This window comes from Triticum dicoccoides, chromosome 5A (genome assembly GCF_002162155.2).
Source record: "Triticum dicoccoides isolate Atlit2015 ecotype Zavitan chromosome 5A, WEW_v2.0, whole genome shotgun sequence".
Taxonomy (NCBI): Eukaryota; Viridiplantae; Streptophyta; class Magnoliopsida; order Poales; family Poaceae; genus Triticum; species Triticum dicoccoides.
The window spans coordinates 606459233-606470104 of NC_041388.1; the positions used below are offsets into that span (position 1 = coordinate 606459233).

Genomic DNA, 10872 nt, shown 5'->3' on the forward strand with positions numbered 1-10872 from the left:
TTTTTTTTGCATCAGAATGGATATATCATGATGAAATTATGAAAAGTTTGCCAGCAGTGCAATATGTTATGAAAATTGAAGACACGATACAATAAGTACGCATGAATTCAAGCAAGGGATTACAGAAGGTTGAAAATCAATTAGCAAACAAAAAGCCAACGAGAAAATAACAAAGTCACCTTGTAAACCCTCCTCATCATATCCACTGATTTTCCCAACAATAACCACCCCAAGAAAGGGCCTGAACATCAATAACCTAAAGAAAACCTGTCCAAAATGAGGAAAATGAAGGGAATCTAAGCATGATTTATAAAATGTATAAAGCCTCGGATTACGAGATCATAAAGTTTGTGCTAACAGCGACATGAGAAGTGCAACCATGGTACAAATTTCACATGCTATTTACAGTGAGTCGTTCAAAAGAAGTAGCACACCGGCTAGGAAACAACAAGACTACCGACTTGAGCCAGAGAAATAATCAGCATTAACTAACAGCAAGGCAAACTGGATCTTGGCACCAAGTAGTCGGCTAAATAAGTAAAAATTGAGGGGAACTACTGCTATTCAAAGTTGTAGTTGTTTAAAACTAATATTAAACAGTTTAGTGTCTAAGAGACAAACTACCCAGGTGACAAACTTACCATATCAATCCCAAAACTTTTAGTTCTATGCAAGCACATCAATCATATGCTAGGCACTACTAAGAAGGCTCTGGGGTTACATGCAACAGTGAGAAACTGCACAGGAAAGAACTTAAACATACTGGAACTTCAGGTATCCAACTCAACTGCACAAACAGAAGGGCGTGGAAAAGCAATGTAGTCACCCTTTTAGGCATTGATCTTGACAGAGCTTACAGAGCATATACTAAACAACATACAGAATTAGCAAGTAGTAACATCTCCCATTCTTTAATAAACATAAATGGATGACAAAAATGATAGCACAAATTACTTTATACGTTGAGCAGCTCTCTCCTGGAAAGATGAATCCGCCTTCAACGGAAAGGATGTCATAGACGGATACGCAGAGCCCGAGATTTGCAACCACCTCAGTGCAATTCCAAACATAGATTTAGAAATACATTTAAGAACCATTGGGTGGTAAAGAATTCTGGTATTGTGAACAAAATCTTGGCATGTAGTGATGATTATGTGACCCAAGTTCACACTACCTTATCCAGGAAGAGCCTCTCGAGCTCGGCCTTGATGGCGTCGACAAGAGGGCGATTCAGCAAGTGTGGAGGCATTGGCAGGTTGTGCTCAATCTGGCTCAGAACGAACATCCTTCACGTACAGTAGCATCCGAACTGATTAAGAGACTACTGGGGGAATTGATGCTTTCGCCAAAAGGAGACCCATATTCCCTTAAGTTGTGCGCATTTGCTCTCTTTTCTAAAAATGCTTGCCCACTTCTTTGATGGCTTATCTGAAGTTAGTTTGAATGAAATGAAATCACTGAAACTGTTTGTTTATTTCTGTGATATCTGGTCAGAAAGAAACAATTTGGGGCAGGGCAGATAGTACTTGTGTAATATTTTGAATCATAAACTCTGCAAACACACACAACAATAACTAGTCCTCTACTGTATAGTATACACTCTCTACTCACTAGTGGCTCTCAACTCTATTGAGCCGAAGTTCACAGACCAGTCATTTCCCTGGTCAGTTAGCAGTATCGGACTGAAAATTTCCAGTGCAGTTCATCTCATCCGAGTCGCCGGGCGCCTCCTCCTGCTCCGCCGCTCGTCGCCGGCACTGTAGGAATGGCCAGTGGCGTTGTCAGGATTGAAGCAAACCCCGGGCCAAATTTATTTTCTGTCAACATTGAAAAACTTTGGCACTTATGACACCCCAGAAATGCCCCATGGGAAATAAAGCCCAGTTGCTCAATAAATCTAGAATTTAATCTCAATGCTTAACAATCTAACAAAAGAGATAAAACATGACAAAGCTACAAATCATCTATGGTGACAATCAGACAATGCATACACCAATTTCTATTTCTGCAAAATGAATCAATTCGAGTTCCAGTCCAACATTTAAATCATCTATTCACTGTGACAATCAGAGAATTCATACACCAATTCAACAAGACCAAATTACCAGCGAGACTAAGGGCGCGGCGGCGGCAGTAGCCAGCGGCGGCAGAATCACGGGCCCGGGGCGCAGCGGAAGAGTCCTTCGTCGCCTCGTCGGCTGCTCTGCTCGTCGCCGCCGCGGGGGAAGGCCGGCTGGCCGGAGCCAGCAGGGGCGCACGGCGCAACGCAGAAGCAGTGCAGCACGGCCAGGATGCAAGGGGCACGGCCACTGAGCGCGGGGGGGAGGCCGGGAACGGGGAGGCGGCGCCGGAGTGCGTGCGTGCGTTCAGCCTCCGTGCGTTAGGTTTTTCTTTTTCTTTTTTTTGATTGAGGGAAGCGTGCGTCGTAGAGCTCGTGGCGTTTGGGCTGGGATACGTTGTGTGTGTTTGGGCTGGGAACTGGGCCTTGGCTGCGCTAAAATAATCCTACGCCCTGGGCCTAGTGGCCCTGGGTGCCTGGCACCCTGCTTCGCCTTGGGAATGGCCCGCCGCCAATTCTCATTCTCAAAAAAAAAAACATGATGCGAGGGTTTCTCGTCCTCCGACGGCGATCCCATCGCCGTTGTGAGTTTTTTCCCCGGCTGCCGGTCCTCCTCCTGCTAGCGCACACCTCCCTGGTCTGCTGCTGGGAGTTTAGGATCGGAGCCTTCTTTTTTCCGCGCGGGGTTCTACTTGGCCTAACCCTAGATGGCGACTCCGGAAGGATCCTCATCGACGACCGGCTGGACCGGAAGGAACTTGGAGGAGATGCTGCAGCACCTCGATCTGAAGGACGAGGAGTTGGATGGCGTGGTTGTAGGCGAGGAGGAGTTGAGGAAATTTGAGGCAGAGGCACGGTGGATGGCAATCGGGAAGCTGAACACGACGCGCCGCTTTAGTTCCACCGCTATGTTTGAGACACTGAAATCGATCTGGGGGCTAGCGCAGGTGCCAAAGTTCAGAGAGGCAGGCGACAATCTGTTTGTGTTCCAGATGTTCTGTTTGGGAGACTGGAAGAAGGTCGTCCATGGCGGACCATGGCTGTTCAAGGGGATGGGGCTTTTGATCGAGGATTACGATGGCAAGACAGACCCGGAATCAGTGGTCTTTGATGGTCTGTATGTTTGGGCACAAATCCATAATATCCCTGATCTGTATCGTAAAACAGAAATTGTGGATCAACTCGCTCGACGAATTGGCAGAGTTAAGGAGGTGGTACTCGCTCCAAAGCTCTACTATGAGGGAGATTATGTCAGAGTTCGCGCAAGGGTGCTGGTTAACAAGCCCTTGACCAGAGTTACGCCACTGAATGTCATGGATGAGGGGCGTCGCTTCCTCCCAGTCAAATACGAGAAGATCCCTTACTTTTGCCAGGTATGCGGTTTCATGGGGCTCAACCATGAAGAATGCGGAGACGGGGTGTGGGAACCAAAACAGCGGCAGGTTGGAAGCTAGATGCTCGCCCAACGCAAGGAGGTGGCCCCTGATCAACAGCAGTATGGTCGTTCCACTCGAGGGGCTGGTCCCGGGGCCGAGGCAGAGCCGGGACTGGGCGTGGCAGAGCCCCACCATGTAACCAGGAGGGTCCGCGCAAAAGGTCATCCCAGGAGGCTGGCTTTGAAGATGGAGATGATATAGATGCTGATGTGACTAGCCCTCTGAAACCTCCTACTGGCCTTAGCTCGTCTAGTGAGGAGCCAGTGGCACGGCGTAACCTGAATGATGTTCTTACTGCTAGTAGCAACATGCCTGAAGAGACAAGTAACACGGGGACGAACCCAATCATCACTGATCAAAGCCAAGCGCTAGTTTTGGCATAGAAGGGAGCTGCAAGTGCTATACCTATTAGTGAGTCTGATACACCACCGCCTCCACCGGTGTATGTGTCTCCAAGGGAATCGAAGAAAGCTAAGAAAGGTTCCTCACCGACGAAGGATAAGAAGATGGCGTTATTGGCGGGCTCTGAGCCGGGGCGCCGCCAGGCCCAATGAAAATACTATGCTGAACTGCCGCGGGATTGGTGACCCTGCGACGGTCAGAGAACTCCGCGATCTTGTGGAGAGGAGTTCGCCGGTGATTCTTTGCTTAGTTGAAACTCAACTGCCGAAGAATCGTGTTGAAGGTCTTCGTTTTTCGTTAGGTTTTTATTTCAGTTTTGGAGTTGGTAGTTCTGGCCGTAGTGGCGGCATATGTATCTTTTGGAAAAATTCTTTAGATGTCTCAATAAAAAACTTTTCTCGGTATCATGTGGATGCATGGGTTAAGGAACCATTGAAGGAACAATGGCGGCTCTCGTGTTTCTATGGTGAAGCAAATAGAAGCCTCCGCTATAAGACGTGGGATATGATGAAGCGTTTGAGAGGCGAAAGCACTCTGCCGTGGCTGTGTATTGGGGACTTTAATGAAATTCTCAGGAAAGAAGAGCAGATGGGAGTACATGAGAGAGATAGTGCGCAGATGGAGGCTTTCCGTGAGGCAACTGATTTATGTGCCCTTGCGGACTTGGGCTATAAGGGGCTGGACTGGACGTGGGAGAAGAAAGTTTCTGGAGGTCAATACTGTCGAGTTCGCCTCGACAGGGCACTTGCGTCAACTTCTTGGTCCGCCCTATTTCCATTTGCCAGTGTAGAGCATCTCACGGCGGTCAAGTCTGACCACTCCCCAATCCTATTGGCGACTGACTTAGTCAGTGAGAGTGTTCGGGCAGCCCAGCGGCCCTTCCGGTATGAATGCATGTGGGAACGAGATGGTCGGTTTGGGTCTGTTCTGGAGAATGCATGGAAAGCCAAAGCAAGGGCTCAGTCAGTTTCTGATTTTTCAGAGAAGCTAGCGAGTTTAGCGACAGACCTACAAAAGTGGGGGCGTTACACTTTTGGTTCCGTTCGATCTGAACTCAGACAGCTCCGCAAGAGGCTTGAGGAATTGAGAGCGACACCTATGCGCGTCGGACCAAGCACGGAAGAGGAGGAAGTTGAAGCTCGAATGGTCGAGCTGTGTTGTCGGGAAGAAATCATGTGGCGTCAAAGGGCCCGTATACAATGGCTCGCTGAAGGGGACAGCAATACTAAATTTTTCCACAAAAAAGCTAGTGCAAGGAAAGCCAAGAATCACATTTTGGAGCTCCAGCGAGCTGATGGATCTATGACGTCCGATCAGGAGGAGATGGCAGCGATGGCAACTAGCTTCTACGAGAATTTATATGCTTCGGAAAATACCATTGGAATGGAAGAGGTTCTTTCTCACATACCGGTTAAAGTGAATGGCCAAATGAATAGTATGTTGAACGCCCCTTATACCAAGGAAGAGGTGAAGTCTGCACTCTTCCAAATGTTCCCGATAAAGGCCCCGGGGCCCGATGGCTTTCCCGCTCACTTTTTTCAACGTCACTGGGAATTATGTGGTGAGGAGGTAACCGATATGGTGTTGCGTGTTCTGAGTGGAGATGATTCACCGGAGGAGATAAACAAAACTTTCATCGTTCTCATTCCCAAGATTGCTAGTCCAAAAAATTTAGCACAGTTCCAACCGATAAGCCTATGCAATGTGATCTTCAAGATTGCTTCAAAGGTATTGGCTAACCGGCTCAAACTCATTCTCCCCGACATCATTTCAGAGGAACAATCGGCATTTGTACCGGGTCGTCTAATCACCGACAATTTCATCTCCGCTTATGAGTGCTTACACTATATGAAAACAAGGAAGTTGAAGGGAAACAGATTCTGTGCTCTAAAACTCGATATGATGAAGGCCTATGACAGAATCAAGTGGCCATATTTGAAGGCAGTAATGTTGAAACTAGGTTTCAGTCCTCGGTTCACCGAAACTATCATGAGGTGTGTTACTTATGTTTCTTTTTCAGTCATGTTTAATGGAGGTAAGTCAGAGGAATTCAAGCCAACCCGAGGCTTACGACAGGGTAACCCCAATTCGCCCTATCTTTTTCTGTTGGCGGCAGAAGGCCTCTCATCTTTGTTGAAATCTTCGGTCCCAGGGGAGAGTATACATGGCATTCAGGTAGCTACAGATGCTCCAATTGTTAATCACCTCCTCTTTGCTGATGACAGCTTGCTCTTTTTTGACGCTACACCAGAGATGGCAACACGGGTCAATGTTTTGCTTCAGAGATATTGTGATGCATCGGGACAACGTATTAACAAAGATAAGTCATCAATTTTCTTCAGCAAGGGGTGTTCTGAGGACTTGAGGAAAGGAGTTATGCGAGTCTTGGATGTTAATAATGAACATTATCAGAGAAGTACTTAGGGCTTCCTTCGGATGTCGGAAGAGCAAAAGAGGGATCCTTTAAGTACTTAAAGGACAGGATCTGGAAGCATGTCCAAGGGTGGATGGAAAAGGCCCTTTCGATGGGTGGCAAAGAAGTTCTCATAAAATACGTGGCGCAAGCGATACCCACATATTCAATGGCGTGTTTCAAACTACCGAGGGGCCTATGCCTTCATATTAACGGCTTACTTCGGAAGTTTTGGTGGGGGTCTAAGAAGGGAGAAAGGAAAACTGCATGGGTCTCGTGGGAAGTCATGATGCAACCGAAGTTTATGGGAGGCATGGGCTTTCGTGACATCGAGCTGTTTAACTTAGCCTTGCTTGCCCGTCAAGCCTGGCGCCTACTGAAAGAGCCCGATTCGCTAAGTGCACGCATATTAAAGGCTGTTTATTACCCTAATTGCACCGTTCTGGAAGCTGTGCTGGGAAGCAATCCGTCTCAAGTGTGGCGCTCCATACATGAGGGGTGTGACACCCTGAAATTGGGAATCATCAAAAGGATTGGCACGGGAGGTGAGACGAGCATTTGGCATGACAACTGGATACCGCGAGATCATAAGCTACGGCCAGTGTGCCCAAAGACCCCAAACCCGTCGCAACTTGTGTCAGAGCTGCTTGACCACACTACTGCGGGCTGGAATATTGATGTTCTCGATGAGCACTTTTATGCTATGGACAAGGAAGCGATACTGAATATCCCTTTGAGTACACGAGTACAATCTGACTTTTGGGCCTGGCATTATGATAGAAGAGGCACCTTTTCAGTATGGTCTGCATACCGTTTACTGGCGACTACAAAGCAACAGAGAACGGAATGGTTGGAGCATGTTCCGGGGCATTCAGATTCGGATGCAGATAAGAAGTCTTGGGGCAAACTCTGGAATTTGAGCATCCCACCCAAAATCAAAAATTTTGCTTGGCGGTTAGCCAGGACATCGATCCCCACCGGCGAGGTGAGGCAGCAAAGGAAGATGACAGACTCGCCGGCTTGCCCGCTCTGCCAAGCGGCAGTGGATACGTGGAGACACTCTCTGTTTGATTGCCATATGTCACGTTGTGTCTGGGCTCTGGCTGACGAGGAATTGACAGAAGTAATGATCTCAAACCGAACAGAGGATGCTCTTTTGTGGATGTTCTGGCTACTGGATACTCTAAAAGAGCAGGAAGTTGTTCATATTTTGATCACAATGTGGGCCATATGGTGGGCGCGACGCCGCGCTATCCATGATGAGCAGTACCAAAGCCCCTTGAGCACCTCGGTTTTCATCAACAAATTTCTGTCCGATCTGGATTGCATGGCTATGCACAAGTCACGCCTGAGGGACTTGCATGCAAAGCCAAAGGACCTGCATGTAACAGCGGAAAACTCGAGGACCAGAGCGACATCACCTGGTTGGCTTCCTCCAACCGATGAAGAAGCGAAGCTAAACGTTGATGGAGGCGTGTCCAGATCTGGTAGAAGGGGTGCAGCAGCTGTGGTCTGCCGTGACAGAGCGGGAGCCTTTCTTGGAGCCTCAGCCAGAGTTTTTGAGGGTCTCACGGACCCGTCCTCGTTGGAAGCACAATCATGCAATGAAGCCCTTGCTTTGGCGATGGATCTCAATCTCAATTCTATATGCGTGGCTTCGGATTGTGCTGCTGTTATTTCCATGATAGGCTCAGATGTTCCCTGCCAGTTTGCCTCAGTTTTGAGTGAGATAAACCATAGGGCTAGATTTTTTCCTAATATCCGTTTTATTCATGAGAATAGGAAGTATAATTTCGAAGCGCATGCTCTTGCAAAAGCTGCGGCTTCTTTGTCTCCTGGGCGCCACCTGTGGCTTCTAAATACGTCCGATATCATCTGTATCCCTATGAACATCCATATTTAATAAAGGTTACAGATGCTCAAAAAAATATGATGCTAAAAAGACTGAAAAACAAAACCTCGCCGCCTCTCCAGCCACGTCCACACCCATTTCCCGCCTCGCCGCCCACCGTTACCTCACCCACGTGAGGGAAGCCGCCATGGTAGAAACTGAAGCCGGCATGGTACTTCGACCACGTTAAATTGAAGCCGCTCTCTCAGTTCACTTCCAACTTGAAGAAATGAAATTGTGTTTTAGTTTCAATTATGAGTTGTTCTAGTAGATCATTTCAGATGGGATGTTCAACGTGCAACTTCTTTGTGTGCTCAAATCAATTTGCACGAGATGCAAATAAGATGATGGTATCACATACATAATTATAGAATACACACTTCATTTATAGTTTTATACATAGGGAGGGACTACGCAGTCTTGTTTCCAAGATTATCCCCACTACATACTTAATTACTTCATCTGTAAACTAATACATATAAAACATTTTTGATTGCTACTTTAGTAACCTAAAACATTTTATAGTATTAATTTACAGAGGTAGTACACCTTAACAAGGGATACTAATATTCCCACTAAACTACCCTAACTAACTAGAAATGTTGTCCGCACCGTCGTTGGCTTCGTCGCGCCTCCTCCTTAGCATGGGGGACATCCACCTCGCGTTGGACGAGCCATATGTGCTCTTGGGGGCATTGTTGTTGCTCGTTGGCCCATTCCACGCTGACATGGTCCACCGAAGCCTCATATTCTAAGCGGAAACTCGCTCGATGAGCTCAATGTAGAATTCAGCGGTGTGCGGCCCAATGACTTTTATGGCAATTCGCCTCCATGTAGTCTACCCAGTCGTTGGCCCTCTTTTGTGCATCCTCCTCGGCGTGCATGCACTCCAGCAAGTCATCTTGGACAGACATGTCTAGCTGCTGCTGGAATGCAGCTTCTTCGCACCTACCCTCCAGCAAGAAACCCGAGATTGGCTCCGGTGAGTTACGATACATGTGTCGCATGTTGCACCCGGACGCGTGTGCGGGGCATGGCGGACGTTGCAAGGGGCGAGGGAAAGCGGCTAGCGGTGTCAGGGAGGTGGCACTTTTTGCAAGGAGAGAGGCGGTGATGTGTCTCTGGTGCACGCAGAGGAGCCACTAAGGGCATGTTTGGTTGCAGTTTGGAACAGTACCTGCATTGCATGTCCATATCAACCCAGCCTGGTTGCTAAAATACAGCCTCATATGTAGCAGATGCAACCTGTTTGGTTGCCTGCATCGCATGGAGAGGGATTTACCCCCCTGCTGTTTGGTTGCCGTTTTTGTGCTTAGGGTGTGAGCAGATGCAAACTTCAACTGTTTGGTTGCAAACAGCGTTTGTGTTCTGCTCACCTCATTCAAATGTGGTGGCCTTACCACCACATGATCAGCACAATAGCAATAGCACAACAGTAATGTTGGGGAACGTTGCAGAAAACAAGAATTTTCCTACAGTTTCACCAAGATCCATCTATGAGTTCTTCTAGTAACGAGTGATCGGATGCATCTACATACCTTGTAGATCCTGAGCAGAAGCGTTCAAAGAACGGGGATGAGGGAGTCGTACTCGACGTGATCCAAATCACCGGAGATCCTAGCGCCGAACGGACGACACCTCCGCGTTCAACACACGTACGGTCAGCGTGACGTCTCCTCCTTCTTGATCCAGCAAGGGGAAGGAGAGGTTGAGGAAGATGGCTCCAGCAGCAGCACGACGGCGTGGTGGTGATGGAGAAGCAGTACTCCGACAGGGCTTCGCGAGCTCTACAGAGAGAGAGAGAGAGGTGTAGCAGGGGAAAGGGAGGCGCCAGGGGTTCAGGGTGCGGCTGCCCCTCCCTCCCCTCCCTTTATATAGGCCCCCCAAGGAGGGGCGCCGGCCCTGGAGATCCCATCTCCCAAGGGGCGGCGGCCAAGGGGGGTGGAGTACCCCCCAAGGCAAGTGGGGCGCCCCCCCCCACCCTAGGGTTTCAACCCTAGGCGCAAGAGGTTGGGCCAAGGGGGCGCACCAGCCCACTATGGGCTGGTTCCCCCTCCCACTTCAGCCCATGGGGCCCTCCGGGATGGGTGGCCCCACCCTATGGACCCCCGGGACCCTTCCGGTGGTCCCGGTACAATACCGGTGACCCCCGAAATTCTCCTGATGGCCGAAACTGCACTCCCTATATATAATTCTTCACTTCCGGACCATTCCGGAACTCCTCGTGACGTTCGGGATCTCATCTGGGACTCCGAACAACTTTCGGGTTACTGCATATTCATATCCTACAACCCTAGCGTCACCGAACCTTAAGTGTGTAGACCCTACGGGTTCGGGAGACATGTAGACATGACCGAGATTGCTCTCCGGTCAATAACCAACAGCGGGATCTGGATACCATGTTGGCTCCCACATGCTCCTCGATGATCTCATCGGATGAACCACGATGTAGAGGATTCAAGCAACCCCGTATACAATTCCCTTTGTCAATCGGCACGTTACTTGCTCGAGATTCGATCGTCGGTATCCCAATACCTCGTTCAATCTCGTTACCGGCAAGTCACTTTAATCGTACCGTAATGCATGATCCCGTGACCAGACACTTGGTCACTTTGAGCTCATTGTGATGATGCATTACCGAGTGGGCCCAGAGATACCTCTCCATCATACG

General features: G+C 48.8%; 1 protein-coding gene across 2 annotated transcripts in view; it reads right to left on the reverse strand.

Annotated features, from left to right (window-relative positions):
* LOC119303339 overlaps positions 1–2406 on the reverse strand; it is a 4939-nt gene extending 2533 nt beyond the window's left edge. Inside the window, exons 1-5 of one of the 2 annotated variants that reach the window (XM_037580460.1) lie at positions 2106–2406; positions 1612–1757; positions 1175–1428; positions 955–1050; positions 180–267 (exon numbers count right to left, since the gene is read on the reverse strand). In XM_037580460.1, coding sequence (XP_037436357.1) covers positions 180–267; positions 955–1050; positions 1175–1285 — 295 coding nt within the window. In that variant the 5' untranslated portion in view covers positions 1286–1428; positions 1612–1757; positions 2106–2406. Of the gene's footprint in view, positions 1–179; positions 268–954; positions 1051–1174; positions 1758–2105 lie in introns of both variants that reach the window. The other variant, XM_037580458.1, reaches the window with a different exon arrangement.
* Positions 2407–10872: the final 8466 nt, after the last annotated feature.